At 38.9% G+C, this 15928-nt stretch overlaps 1 protein-coding gene across 4 annotated transcripts in view; it reads right to left on the bottom strand.

Annotated features, from left to right (window-relative positions):
- Positions 1-15928, bottom strand: part of L3MBTL3 (L3MBTL histone methyl-lysine binding protein 3) — an 85078-nt gene that overhangs the window by 45985 nt on the left and 23165 nt on the right. For all 4 annotated transcript variants that reach the window (XM_086743654.1, XM_086743651.1, XM_086743652.1 and 1 more), the window contains exons 4-9: positions 14399-14558; positions 13261-13399; positions 11889-11973; positions 9496-9587; positions 5955-6059; positions 4169-4304 (exon numbers count right to left, since the gene is read on the bottom strand). In XM_086743654.1, coding sequence (XP_086599780.1) covers positions 4169-4304; positions 5955-6059; positions 9496-9587; positions 11889-11973; positions 13261-13399; positions 14399-14558 — 717 coding nt within the window. The remainder of the gene's footprint in view (positions 1-4168; positions 4305-5954; positions 6060-9495; positions 9588-11888; positions 11974-13260; positions 13400-14398; positions 14559-15928) is intronic.

The raw sequence follows: 15928 nt of genomic DNA, 5'->3' as shown, positions 1-15928 counted from the left end.
GTTGAGAAATTGTGCTTAATTTGTTTTGTACTTTTAAAAATAATAATAATTACTATTATTATGTGTATATATTTAATTATTTTTTCCTTTGCTGTCCTAGTAAACTGTCTTTATCTCAACCCATGAGTTTTCTTTTGTTCCCAGTTCTTTCCCCCATCCCCTGGGGAGATGGATGGTGAGTGAATGGCTGTGTGGTACTTGATTGCTGATTGTGTTAAACCACGACAAACAGTCGATGCAATTTTTACTTTGGGACTTCTAGTGACAGACAGTTTTCAAGGCTCTTCCCTTCTCTGCTGACTGTGAAACAACTCCCTTGAAGTGGTTTCAGAAGATCAGGCAGCCTCTGCTGCACCAGCTTCTCCCTTTTGTATCCAAATGTTTCTTGGCTTGATCCAGGCAAAAGCCCAGCAATATCAGCATGGTGGAGCCCATGATAATTCTGTGAACAACATACATCCATTCCCCCTCTGGAGGTTTCCTGCTCAAGACAGAAGAGTGACCTCCTCTGCACACAGAATGAACAGGGTCCTGAAACACCATCTTATTTCTTCCTGTGAAGCCCAGTTCAGTTTTGCAGCACTGCTCTCCTGTGTCCGCCAGCAGCTGCCTGTTGCCTCTGCTGCCATTTGGACTCTGCCACGAGGCCTGTCCCGACCAGCAGCACTGAAAACTACCTGCTCCTTCCATTTTAATAAACAAGGATAGAAACATGTACCAGAAAACACCTATAACTACATTCTTCCTTTCTCACATCCTTCACAACCCCCACAGATCCCTCCCATCACAACAAAGAGCCTTGTATCCCTCCAAAGCCTCCAGACCTAACAAGGAAAGACTGACTTAGGCCTGTTTGGAAAGTTATCCCCTTTAACCCTCTCAGAAAACAAATGGACAGTTATCAGGTCCCCAAATTCCCCTGCAGCATACCCTCCTTACAACTCCCTCCTGTGAAGCAGGACACTTCTGTCCAAGCTTGGAGGAATGATTAAGAGGGGCTGCACTACGCAGAAATACAGCAGGAGAGTCTACTCCTTTCTCAGGTCACTGTGTTCTAAACAGTTTATTGTTTATATCATAAAGGTTGCAAGCTTGCACTGTATCTGGAAAATAAATGGCGACTAATGCAAACCTTTGAGTTCTTCTGTGAGGTGGTGTTTTATATAAGATACTGTGCGCTATACTGGTATCAACTTTAGTGTCCATATGATTTGCAATGGGCACTAAAAATAAATCATTATTAAAATGCTATACCACATAGCATAAACATAAACAATCTGTCCAAACCAAATAAAAATGCACAAAAAGCCCCAAGAACCTAAGAGCAGCATCTTCTCCCTCCTCTTGGAATAACAGAACTCCACAAATACCAGTAAAACATAAGTAGTGAAAGCCCTCCTGCTGAAAAAATATGTTTAACTGATGAACAACTGGTTGCTCTCAGCCCCTCTTTCAATGCATGACTCTACCATACTGCTCGTTCTTTCCTGTTCCTCTTCCATCCCACGTGCAAGCAAGGTTTGCACTGGGACAACAGAAGAAGTCCCACAAGTACAAAAGCAGGTTGCAGCAATCACACCGTACCTCACCAATGATGAAACGGTTTACCACTGAGGTGAAGTGACAGAGCCAAGCCATGCAAAGGGCAGAGCACTTTGCAGGTCTTGGATAAAAATACCAGAGAACAGCTTCGCTATTCAAAATCAAGAATATGTCTTGGGGACAGCAGGAGTACATAGCTGTGCAGGATGACAAACAGAATCCTGAGAAGTACCATCATATATCCTCCTAACTTGTCTCCCTCAACAGCTCTGGCAGGCTCCATGACTTTCTTAAGCAGAAGACCTATCCACTGCTTCAGTATGGCAAAAAAAAATAAACACAAAAGAACAATCTTCCCACTAACTTAAAACTAGAAGAGAAACTGAAGAAACTTTTCATGAAAGTGCTCAGAGACAGACAATAACTTTCCTCTAGCAGCAATAACTCATTGTTAACAAGAGCTTAAGCTTTCTAAATCAGGCATTTAAGATCATAGAATCACAGAATCATAGAATGGTTAGGGTTGGAAGGGACCTTTAAAGGTCATCTAGTCCAACCCCCCTGCAAGGAGCAGGGACATCCCCAACTAGATCAGGTTGCTCAGAGCCTCGTCCAGCCTGGCCTTGAACGTTTCCAGGGATGGGGCTTCCACCACCTCTCTGGGCAACTTGGTCCAGTGTTCTACAACTCGCACTGTAAAAAACTTTTTCCTAATATCCAATCTAAATCTACCTCCCTCTATTTTAAAACCATTACCCCTTGTCCTATCACAACAGGCCCTACTGAACAGCCTCTCTCCATCTCTCTTGTAGGTCCCCTTGAGATACTGGAAGACCGCTATCAGGTCTCCCCGGAGCCTCCTCTTCTCCAGGCTGAACAGCCTCAATTCTCTCAGCCTGTCCTCATAGGAAAGGTGCTCCAGCCCTCTTATCATCTTCGTGGCCCTCCTTTGGACCTTCTCCAACTGGTCCATGTCCTTCTTGTGTTGGGGGCTCCAGAACTGGACACAGTACTCCAGGTGGGGTCTCACCAGGGCAGAGTAGAGGGGGAGAATCACCTCCCTCGACCTGCTGGACACACTCCTCTTGATGCAGCCCAGAATGCAGTTGGCCTTCTGGGCTACAAGGGTGCATTGCCTGCTCATGTTGAGCTTCTCGTCCACCAGCACTCCCAAGTCCTTCTCCTCAGGGCTGCTCTCAATCCATTCTCCGCCCAGCCTGTATTTGTGCCTGGGATAGCCCTGAGCCATGTGCAGGACCTTGCACTTGGCCTGGTTGAACTTCATGAAGTTGGCACAGGCCCACCTCTCCAGCCTGTCAAGGTCCCTCTGGATGGCATCCCTCCCTTCCAGCGTGTCGATGGACATCACAGATATAAAACTTACTAAGTATGCTGTAATCAATAACTCTATAACTGGGGACTATTCATTTGCAACATGTAACTTACTACTTCAGTGGAGGTCAGTCTCCTAAGAAATTCTGATTTATGTTCAAGAAATTGTTATTTCTGCACAGCCGCTTATGCAGAACTATGCCCAATGAAAACTCCCATGCTTGGAGCGGCAGCACAGAGCACTCCTGCACGTAGTCAGAGTGGAGCATGCAGAGCACTCAGAAGACAGAACATGCTCCTTCATACTTCTCCAAGGCTCAGCTGCAGAAATGCCACCCTCTCCCACACTGGCAGGCCCTTTGCCTATACACTTTCAGTGGCTTTACTCTCACATTCCACACCACAGCAGTTACATCCACAGTTTTATAATTCTCCATAATGCATCCTCTTGACTCAGTACACTTATCATTTTGCAGCCTTTCGAAACCACACTACCCTACTCTTACTGTGTATGTTAAAACACATATCCATTTATTTCTCACTCTCCTGTCTTCAGGACTTTATCCCTTCATCCCCTCATACTCCCTTCCTACCCCAAAAGAGAGCCCATTTATCCCGTTTTTCATCGTACAGTTCAGTGCAGATGCCCTCCATCTGCCAAAATAAAGGAGTTACATAATCTGAAATAGAATAATTAAGCAAGTAAATCACACGTATTTCAACACATGTATATCATTTACATAAGATACGTACAAATTATGTTTTCAGGCTTGTAATCTTACCCTTTCTTCTCCCTTCTTATTTGTTCATTCCTCTTTTGTCTCTATTTCAAGCTTACTCTTAGTGGAGAGAGCACACTCTTTATTAGTCTGTGCCAACCCATGTACAATAAAGGTGATCAATATCTAGTAAATAAAATGTCCTAAAATCTTTCACTAGAGGATTCTCAGCTGCCTGTGAGACCTCAGTTTAAGCATACATGCCACCAGTACGCTGCAATTTTAATTGCCATAAGCATTCATTTGGAGTCTAGGTTTGCTGCTTAACTTTCTTTCCTAATGCCTCATGAATTACTCTTACAGTTCATTTTGTTTTCTCTGAATTTCCACTAAATAAAAGGAAAGGATTTCAACTGCAAGATTCTTGCAAGACTTAAGAGTTTAATTTACCACGTTCAAGGTCTTCGACTAAACGAACAAAAAGCTTTCTGCTAAAAAAAAAAAAATTCAGCATTGCACAGATAGTCTTGATCTCAGAGCTATGGAAAATGTACACATTTCATACTAAACAATACCTTTAGGTGGATGAAGCTTGTGACCTGTTTTCTCACACCATCCAACAGGATGAATGTCTGAAGAATCAGCATTCACCCAGAAGTCGTAACAATCTGGGTATCCATCAAAATGGAGTCGTATTCGGTAGCCACAAACCTACAAGCAAGAATGTACCACATACTATGTTTTAAGATGCTTGCACTACACATAACAGCTTCTGTTCAGTATTATGTGTATTAACAGTGTGCTTTCAGTCAGCCTTTTACTTCTGCTCAGGCAACACTGGATGAATAAATTCATTTGATAAAAAGGAAAGAATAAAAAAGCAAAGCTATTCTCTGTCTGAGTGCCTCCTCTTCTGGTGAAGAGAATTAACTAAAAGCTAGATATTTCCATTAGTGTTCAAAAACTTGAAAACTGCTCAACTCAACATCACAATAAAACAGAAACCCTGCAGAAGACCATGAATACATCTGATACAATCCTGGAGGAAGTGCAGATAATGATGCTCTCAAGCTATCCCAATTAATCAATATGCAAGAGAGCACTCAGCAATAACTATGTTCAACAGCCTCTCCAGAGAGATACTGAGAACTGTTATTAAAGATGGGAAGTCAGTGGAGGTACTCCCCACTACTTTATTCCATAAAGTAGTAAGTTAACCGCTGAGAGGAAGAGAAAAACAGGACATACAATCCCGCTCTCTGTACAAAAGTTCTCCACATCTTCCTGAGTGCCAAATGCCATAACTTTCCTGCAGTCATCAGTGAAAATCTCTTTGACATCAAGGTCACTCTATTTTATATTTAATTTACACAGGGACATAACTTTCAGTTTGCCACCTCAGAATTATGTGGAATTCAGGCCATTCTGCAGTAAAACACAACCCATCACTTCGGGTCGACCACAAGATATACAGGAAATACTCAACCCCTGACACACCCTCTGCAAGAAAATGGAAGAGATAACCACAGAAATGGCATAAGACCATGGGCCATTATGAGACCCAGAAATGGGAAAACAAAAGCCTAGTATATAAAAATATAAACTGCAAAATTACAGCTGCTTAGAATAACAGTGATAGAGAACAGAGTACCTACTCTATTCCCGCTTCTCCATTTTAATTCAAAAAATAAAACCAAAAAGGGATCTTCAGTAAAACTATGTAAAAACTAATGTAAGATACGTTTTAAAGACATTAAAAAAATGTAACTGGGAAACGGGTTCTCATTTATATTATTAAAAGCAAAGAAACTACTCATCAAAAAAATTATTTCATAAACTGCAGCAAAAAGACAAACTGAGTTTAGATGGTTTACTAATTTGTTGAAGTTACCAATATAGGCCATTTTGGAGGCCATCAGCCTGAAAAAAATTGTAGCACAACCGCAACACAAAAAAGTGTTAGGTATTTTTATCAGTTAATAGAGCCATTGTAAATACTACCAAACCCCTGTAAAACCACTAGCAATCTGTTGTCATACTTATGGGGTTTTTTTACTTATTTTTTCTTTAAAATATAAACTACAGGATTATAGAAAAAACACACATCATCCAATTAGTGTAATACATTTTGTCTAGCTGCACACATTAAATGTATGTAAACAGTCACCGCTGCAAGGCACACGACATAGTTGCCATGTGTTTGTCAGGTAGATTTAATACACTATTATTAATTTAAAAGCTATCTTCCTACATACAGTTTTTGTCTGTGTGCTATGGAAGAGCAAGCACTTTCAGCTGCTGCTGTTGCAGTTCAGCCCTTCCTGTAATCCCGCACCACGGCTGCTCGCAGCCTCTACTTACCTCAGCCACCGTGAGAACACAGTATATTGACTGGTGCTCAGGATCCACACCCTCTAGCTTCATCCCTACTTTGAATCCATTTTTGTTGTATGGGAAAGATTGATACTGCAATGGAAAAGAACAGTTTCGATATTTCTGAAAGTGTATCAGAGAAAGGCAGAATATCTTTCTAAGGAAAAAAACAATGATTATTTATTATTCATGTTTCTGAAAGAATCAATAAATTGCTTTAAAATAAGTTTCACATTTTTAAAAACATACTGTGGAAAAGAGAAATTGATGATTGTTTGAAAATCACACTGATACTAGAATGACTTAAAACTTAACATTGCTTAAGAAAATTATAAAGCATTAGCAAAAAGGTTACCGTTTGCTCCTTTGTATGCTGGGTCCCAATTAGTACATTTTCCAGGAATATTTTTGCATCACAGGAATATGACTACCCTTGTATCACATTACAAGGAACCCAGAAAAACATCTTTCAATAAAAAGGAAGTGAAAACAAGGCTAAGTAGAAAGGATGTTTTCAATCAGAAGGCATCAGCGTCCCATGCAACATTCTCCCTGTCTTCTGTTAAAGAAGCAAGAAAGCTAGTAGATACTAAGGTTCAATTGGAGGGAATATCAGAAAAATAACTGAACAAAACTGAAGAGAGTTTTCCACAGGTTACCAAGTTCACAGCTTGGTCCCAGATGATTATAGACAAAACACAGGAGAAGCATCTTAAACACCCCCCTTCCCTCTGTTCCTGTATAAAAGCTATATGTGCTCCCTCACCATCTGCAGCACCTCTGCAGTCAACGGAAAGAGAAGGGTACCAAGGGAGGCACTCAGAGAGGTCTCACCTACGTGGAAGGAAGGGAATCCTCTCTTTGGTGGCTTTGGCTGCAACTGATACAACTGAATAATAAATCCAGGAGCAAAAAAATGCAGTGCATGGCACAAGAGCAGGAATATGCCGTCAAGGGGAAGGGAAATGGAGAGCGAGACCAGTTTAAATGAGCCTAAAGTGGCCAGCTAATACACGTCTAACCACAGCTCTAATTCTCTATCTAAAAATACGTTAGATCATTTTGTAGACCTCAGTTCAGAGACCAGAGTATCCCGACTACAGTACATGCATTTAAAAAGTTCACTGAAGTTACACTACACGTTACTTCTGGATACTTCCTCAACAGGAATGTAAAAGCAGAGCATTTTTTAAAAAATCAATAAACTGAAATTTTTAAAGTTCATCTTGGTGCAAAGACTTGCAGTTAATGCCATCTATAGCATAAATACCTTACAGAGAAAAAACCTCAGTGGAAAACAGAAATGCTAGAAATATAGACACATTGAGGAACAGTGCCCAAAAATGTAACTGAGATTTTGCAAATGCAAGCACAACTAAAATTACAAAGAAAGGAAACAAAAAGTCACAGATCTGCTTATTCTTTATTATAATAAGCATTACCATACAAACATACAAAATTCTACAAACAATACACTACAAACTAAGCAATTATCACACAAGAATCTCCTGAAATTTAAGACATGAATTATTCACTAGTCTTTCCATTGTTAAATCTAAAACTTCTAAGGCAACACAATCTTTAGTTTAGTTTCTGTTATAGCATAATGACAAGCTAATTTTGTAACACTAGTAACTTTAATACTGTTTAATAGATTTCAATTTTGTGCATTATTCTCAATACATGACTCCAGGTAAAGCTATGACAAATTAGTAATCACACATTATCTTTACCACAAACATTTAAAGATGCTTTGTAAAGGAGAGATACAAGAACAAAATAAGAGTAAAGGTGAAAAGAGTCAGCAAATGAGCAGATGGTAAACTGAAGATTAGAAACGTTCATGTATGGTGCAAGAATATACACAAAACTGAAAGATTACATAAGGGGAGTCGGAGACTGAAAAAAAAAAAAGAAAATTCAAGGGTCAATAAGTTTGTTTTATTGGAGCAATAACAGCTTGTCAGTCACAGCCTAGAAATGACTCTAAGTACCAGGAAGTGGCAAGGACTCTCCGTTATCCTGACCATTCCTAAATACAGGTACAAAAAAAATGCTGTGAAAAGTACCACTTCTGAACTGGAAAAATTAGAGAAAAAAGGGTAATTCTCACAACCCAAAAGAAAGTCAAGGATCAAAATCAGTAGTGAGGTTGTTTTTTGTTTTTAACCTTACTGTTCCTCTGGGTTGCTTGTCCACCTGAAAAATGGAAAAATACTACTTGGCCATTTTGAAGTGCTATGAAGAATTCTTTCTCCCCTAGAGGCTTTAAATATTGCACACTATATAAAACCCTAGAGTTACCCAGCAGCTGAAGACTTTAAAAGAAATTATTAAATAAGATGCACTGAATGAGAAAGGTACACTGTGGAGAAAAATAAAGGAAACAGTATGTCGTCACGTAATTCCAGACTTTACCACAACGTGTAGTGCCCAGAAAAGCTGGTATATGCCCGTGTGCCGCAACAGCATTTCATGGAACTTCAGACAGGCAGAGCAACGCTTTGTAAATCTGCCTTCCAGATAGAAACACTACTCACCTGGATTTTTTTTCTTGTCAATTTTTCAACCAGTATATAGCATAGGGAGATATAACTAAGGATGGTCAGGTAACTGTTGTTCTTGCACCTACAAATCTACGGATTCTGTACATTACAATCCTAGTTCTTTACTTTTGTACCTCAGTAATTTCTAAAAGCATCAATTAAATGTCATCATTACACACACATGTAAACTGAAAAGCTAATCCCTGCACAAAAGATGTAACAGTTGAAGTACAAGGTAAACAGAAAAAACGGATGCAAGAAACAGACTACAAGTAAGAACAGAGTTATCAAAAAATAATACCAGATATACATAGCAGAAGTACAGCAGCTCAGATACATTCACAGGTTTTGTAAGAGAAGGGAACAGCACGGAAGCTTTCCGGATTTGCATATAGAGCTTCCTTCCAAGCAAGAGAGACAGCACAAGAGAAAGCACTGAAATAATAAATGACACAGACTACCGTAGCAGGCAAAGGACAAGCAAGAGATGATGACGTGACATCCAATCAGATGACAAGCAAAATGGGAACAACCCAAACTTGTATCCGATATAGTAAAAAAATGTCAGCAGGAGCTGCAAAAAGACAGGTAATATAAACAAAGCAATGAGCCAAAAGATTACCTTTGTACCACCTTTATTTAAAGAGAATGATATGGCACAAAAAAAATGAGGGTATGTATCAGATTTTTAGCTTCAGAGATTAGAAGGAAAGGCTAGAACTTGCAGATTTTGGAAAAGCATCAGCATTCTGTAGTCTCAGTTGACAGCAATCATCTACAACTACAGAATTATCTGTAAAAGCAGAGAAAGATAATTTTCACACATTCCAACTATCTTAATGATTACTGATGGACAACATTATTTTAATTATGTACGTTTTGCCCTAGAGAAGTGTAGAATTTTCTTGTTTTTTCCTTAATTGATTTCCTAGAAATTTCATGCTCTTGGGTGGTTGACTGATGGAAACGTCAGAAGGCCATACCTCTTTAAAAAGCTTAGTAGGTACTGCAGCAGCCTTTTCTTCCTCCAGATAGGATGCCCAACACCATGCTTGTCTTCCTTTAGAGGGTACAGCTGTAAAGAAGCACAAAATAGCAAAAGAGTTCTCTAACTATTAACTTCTCAAGAAAAAAAAAAAAACATCACTTCGAAGTTTGTACTACACCTATCTCAAATCTATATTTTATTAAATGCATTCATGATATTTCTCAGGACTTATTTCAGGAAAAGAAGCATCTCCGTAGGTTTAATGGCACCAGGAATATGATGGCTCCTGGTTTGTATAAAAAGGTTTCCAGTAGTTCAAATCTTGATTAGTAACAAGAAAAAACTCTTTCCAGTGACAAAAACAACTTACAAAGTCTTGTCCCCGTATTGCTCATAAGAAACATTAAGATATACAATTTGCAACTGTGTAAAAAGATCAGTTCAAATCACAAAGTAGCTCAATATTTTCTTTTTTTTTCCCCCAATAATTTATTTTCCTGGAAAGCATTTTTAACTGGATAGCACTCATGACATGTTTGTTTTTTTTTTTAATCAAAGTTGTAATACTCCATTCTTTACAGTATTCAGAATCTTTCTAACCTACTCTATCACTTTGTAGTTTGATGGCTCTGGGTGGAGAGGCAATGATTTAACAGTAATTTTTCCAAGCCATCAGAATTGTCACCAGTGCTTTTTTCCTCTATCATGTCATTAGCATGCAACAGAAACCTCCAGTTTGTTTGTTCATACAGTATAAGCACTCGCATACACTTGCATAGTAATTGTAATATTGGCTACAGTCACATCAGAGAGTAATGGTTTTTATGCCCTGAAAGTAAGGTACTAACTGCACTAGCAAAAGCCAGGAACTTCAAAAACACATGGCTTGTGAGGCTGGCTACATATGTATCTACTTTCACACACCTCTACTTTCACACTCTGCTCTACTGATCTTCACCTAAAATGCCTCCTCTGCAAATGCAGCTTAGCATTTCAGATCATAAGTTCATGCTGCCAGGATTCCTCACAGTGCACAGTATGATTCTGGCCTGATTCTACCTGTGGGCTACTCACAAGAGAAATAAGGCCCTTAAGAAACAGTCTGGCAAAGCACTTTTATGATTAAAACATGAAGCATAACAACAGTGATGCCAAACTCTCCTGAAGAAAGCTTATAATGTAACTAAAAGATAAGAAATTTCAGAATGACAGTGATCACTCAACACTATTAAAGCCCATTTATTTTATTTGTGACTTACCCAGTTTTTATCTATTCCATTTAAGAGATGTGTTGCTCAGCACAATAATACACAGTTACGTGCTTGGTTCTGAATATAAATTGGTCTTTTATACCAAACCTCTTGTGCTGAACTGACATTTTCCCAAAAAAAAAAAAACCCCAAAACTTAAGAAATCTGTACATATCATCCTGTCAGTGGACAGCAGTGATTTTCATAGAGCATCAGCTTTGTGCTTGTATATCACACACTTCTTATCACCTCAGCTTTGGAAACAACTCTAGAAATAGTATTTATACTTCAGAAGTAATTCTATCTTAGGAGGGAGATCTTCCATCTTTTATAGGTTGCATCTTCAATCAGTGTTTCATCTGCCTAGTGTGCAGCAGAGCCATTTGGAGCTCTGTGCTGATTAGTGGCCTGGCAACTTCTGGTAATGACTCTCAGTCTACCATAAGAAACACTTTGGAGGGCAAGATCCAGCTTTGTGCTTGGTGTACCACTGAGGTACAATAGCTGCTGATTCTCTGATTCTTCCTAAAAGTATCAATCATACAAATAGCTTAAAAAAACAGCACTCATTTAAAATATGTTTTATTATGCCGCTCAATGCAGCATATATGTCCCTTTGGACTGATTATACCAATTATTCCTAAACAGTTCCATAAATGTGTCTATTTCCAGCATATACTGTAGATACAAAATTGATCCCCAAGGAAACAAAAGTAAACTTTCACTTCTGCTTAATATATGTCTTTCAACATCTGGGAACTCAATGGGCCCGATTCCCTTTAACACTGACATTCTTTAGAGGCACAAAAAACCACTCTAAAACGTGCATCAATTACATTTACACTCACTATATCCTCCTCCATGCTGCCTGAGGTATATAAACTGGCTCTTTGTAAAAGGAAATCAATCTCCAAGTGATGGGTTTTTTCCCAGTTTTCACTTGGCTCTCCCAGTTCCTCAATCCTTGAAACTTAATTGCTATAAATAACACCGGCACTCTCTTTCTACTGAATTGAAAAAAAAAGTGCATTCAACAGGGAACACAAATTCAGTGAAACAATGCTGGCAATTCACAATAAGAGATGGATATTACCTAAAGAATTGATAGTTGAGATTTTTGTTTCATAATCTAACTTACTTTGTCTCAGAACTGTTATTTCCCCTTTTCTTTTTCTCCTTGCTCTCTGTGAGACTCTCAAGATCCTTCCTTCAGGTTTGTCCTCCTAAATCAAAAAACGAGTACCCTCATTAGTTCAGAAGTCTAGTACAGTAAAAATGGAGACACCCAAGTTTAACTGTGACTTCATTCAAATGGCTACTGACATAGCTCTCTGCTTTCTCAAACAACCCTGCAGATGTCTAATAAAAACAAAGTGAGTTATCAGTGACAAAACACAGCAAACACGATGAAAATGACAGACAGAAGGACTCTCAACGGCCAGCACTCAGCCAGCTAGCCTTGTCTAAGCCAGGGACAGATCACAAAGCCTTCAGCAGGTCTGGCTGAGCTGGAGATAAATCACAGAATCTTTGATATGTTCACGCTTCCAAACTAATTTAAAGGAAAACCTCTCACAGCTTTAGTCTGCTTTTTTTTTTTCAAATGTATAATTGCTTTACTAAATATAAAATGGCATTGATCCTTTTTATTTATTGCATTGTTTGTGTATTAACAGATTTGTTAGCACCTCAATAGAAGAACAGAATAAGTACTCATTTGGGGAGGACAGATGCATGGAGGCAAAGAAGACATCCCCTGATTTTTGCCTAAGATACTGCTATACAGAGAGTCACTAATTCCCTTCTGACAACTCCAGTGTTTTCAGCCTTTTGACAATTTGGCAGTTGCAGAACTCTCCCCTTCTCCTTCAAAACCATGCTCCTTCCAGCAGTGTCACAGCTATTGGGAAGAAAACAAATATTAAAGGAGAACAAACACTATGGGAAAGTACTGTGATAAGTTCATTCTAAAATGAAGAATAAATCTAAAAGGAAAAAAACCAAAAGGTGCCCCAAAGCACATAACACTGCAACACAAACAAAACCCAAGTCTTTAGCTATGATTTTATAAGGCAAACTACACTGAGAAAATCAAAAGGATTCTCTTCTTAACTGTAGTGTTGCTTTCTTTGCAACTAAATTATTGGTCTATAGTTGTTTATTCATGTGCAAAGTGACAAAGTAACAGGTGTTGAGAAACATGTACTCCTTCTTTGCTGAAGACATAGGAAATCTAGGTTAGTATAATTTTTCCTTTAAATTCTTTTGTTTCTGATCTTAAAAAAAGGAGGGAAAAGAGATAAAAAACAGCTCTTATCAGTTCATTGTCAATAATTACAATTTACTGATGAGGCGTAATTAAATCGGTAAGTGAACAAACTACTTATTGTGGCTCTGATAGAGTGATGTTGTCACTTCTCTTTGCAGACCGACGAAGTTACTGACATTGCAATATAAGGCAAAACTCCCACTGAAATACTTGCAGGAATGGGTTTATGATGCATACTAACAGTTTCATCAGGATTCTCTTTCTTCTCCTCATTATCCCTGGACTCTTCTTTAAGAGGTAACTTTGCTTTTCTTTTCCGAATGCCTTTGGAATCATCTTCCCCATTGCATTCCATGCTGGGCTTTTCCTCCTTCGGTTCTCTATCACAAGAGTAACATAATGAGCCAGTATTATTTCACTTCTCATATTCATAAAAGAAGCAAAAAGCCAGTAAATCTGAAGGTCAAGTGTTTGCAGGTCCCAGGGTATTAGACCAAATATATTCTTAGAAACACTACTGAAAATTACATGTCAAAAGAATTAATCTGAAAGACACACAATAGCAACGGCAAAAGGAAAGCTGTCAGCTTACGCTGAACAAGTTCTGCATGTTTTAAACAGTGTGTCTTTTCCCATGTATCAAGTCTCATGGAGAAGCAAACTGTGAAATGTTTAGGACTGCAGGGCAGTTTACAGAAAGAGAAGCAAAGGTAATTGTTAAGACTGACAAATCCAATTGGAGAAAGCTGGTACGTGACTGTACAAATTGCTAAACAAGCAATCAGAACGGAAAACTTTGAAGCAATTAGCTAAAAATGAAGGAAAAAGCACAAAATCACAGATGTTAAAAACTGCCATAATGCAGTAATATGCAATACAGAATGGACATACTAACACAAACCTTCTTTTGTGATGAGATGAACTACACTAGCTGAAAGAAAAGGAACTGAGAAACTACAGTATGCTCATGTTTTCACTCACTGTCATCTCTAACACAGCACTTGCCCTTAATTACAATTAACATACCACACCAATCATCTCATTACTGATTATCTTAATTCCAATGATTATGAAACAGGGTGCGAGTCTGACAATGATTCATGCATCCCATAGACTGTTTTGCCGCTTGCATCTGATGGCAGAACACAGCACACTGAGCAAAAAAGACTGCCTTCAACATCAGCAGTAGAAAAAACCATGCGTCGTGACGACATTTACATGAAAAACAGTGAAAGAAGATTATAAACCGATGGAGACTCACCAAAATATGGCTGCTTATTATCTCCCTTTGCCCCACCATTAAGGTTTTATCCCACACTTTTATCTCATGCTGCATTTATGCCAAATTCTTTGTTTCTATTCTTTAGAATAGCACCTACTTGTTTTTTACTTGCTGGGCACATTTCTGGCTGCAAAATTTCCCTTCAGGAACAAATTCTTCTACGGTACCATAGCGGTAACAGTTTTCACAGAAAACAAGTCCATCCATTTTTGCAGTTTCCTTCAACCTTGTGGAGATCCCTGTCTTTTCTGAAAAGGCTGCACAATGAAAAAAGTAACTTCGCTTAGGTAGAGGTGACACATTTCCAACCATTCTCAGCAGGCCTTGCCACGCAAACAGAAAAACGGAAGTCACGTCACTCTTGTTAGAATGAAGAACTGGGAGTTAGTGTCTGTATGGGGTCTGTACTCCTGACAAGTAAGTTGAGCTTTCATATTGCAACACGAGGATATCCACCGATTTCATGCTTCTGTCATCAGTGGTACATCAACACTGCTTGATGTGGCTGCTCATGGAAGGAAGTTAATTTTGTGACAGGCACCACAGTAACTGCCCACAGAGTCATCACTGCAACGAGTTCATCACCTCATCTCCCGCTGACGTGCCGCATTTTTGACCTATACATAAGGCGATTTGGGAAAAACATTTGGGGGGGAGTTATCTTTCAAGGGGTGAACTTATTTCTGGAAGTACATCACTGACTACATTCTACAGTCTCTCACAGCAGCAGCTACTGCCCAACCTGCCTGAGGGTCTACCAGAAGCACAAAATCATTAATTTGTAACACAGAAGTTTTCAAATACTAAGTTACTCACTCATCCTAAGCTACCATTTTCCCACAAGAGGTGTGTAGCCTAGGACAGGATGCTGTTTCTTTCACTCACAGGCAAGTATGAAGCACTGTCAAGTTCTCCAGCTTCCAGAGAAGGTTGTTGACTTAGCACCACCCCAAAAGGCAAATTTCAAGTCACAAACTATTTCTTTTGCTTGACCACTGTACCATCTTTGAAAGCAGAGCCAAATGAACTCTTGTGTGCAAACTATCTCCACTAGAAGAATATAAAATTTACATGGTATATTTACATTCCAGGATCATTATTGCTTCAGAACAACTATTTCCTCTCACAATGGAAACTTCTTATCTTTGAAGAGCATTAAACTAATCAAGGACAAAGTAAGGCAGCAGTAGGATGCTTACTTGGGATGTTTATGTGTCCATAAACACAATTTAAGTCAGTAGCAACTTTTCTCCTAGGTTTACCAGACTGTAAGGGATGAAGTTGTATGCTTTACCGTCGATAACTGTGATCTCTCAGTCTGAGAGAACCTGTTGTACTATGATGCTGTCACACTCATCGCATATTTGAATCTTTAATAACTATCATTGCCTTAGAGACAGACCTACAGAACAGACTAGTTGTGGTCTGAAACATCAGACCTCACAGCTGAGATCCAAATTACTTCCTTACTGGAGTAAATGCTTCACCTATTCACAAAAGTCACATGGCTGTTAAGACTTAATGGTGAGAGAGTAGCAAAAGAAAACTTTAGTTGACTTTGTTTATTGTGCTTACACTGATGACTATTAAACCAAAATTTTGAAGTTTGCTTTTCAAAGGACGTACA

Source organism: Chlamydotis macqueenii, chromosome 3, assembly GCF_036417535.1.
Source record: "Chlamydotis macqueenii isolate bChlMac1 chromosome 3, bChlMac1.mat, whole genome shotgun sequence".
NCBI lineage: Eukaryota > Metazoa > Chordata > Aves > Otidiformes > Otididae > Chlamydotis > Chlamydotis macqueenii.
Note: the sequence above shows the minus strand (reverse complement) of the source record. Positions and strands in the feature narration are given on the sequence as shown.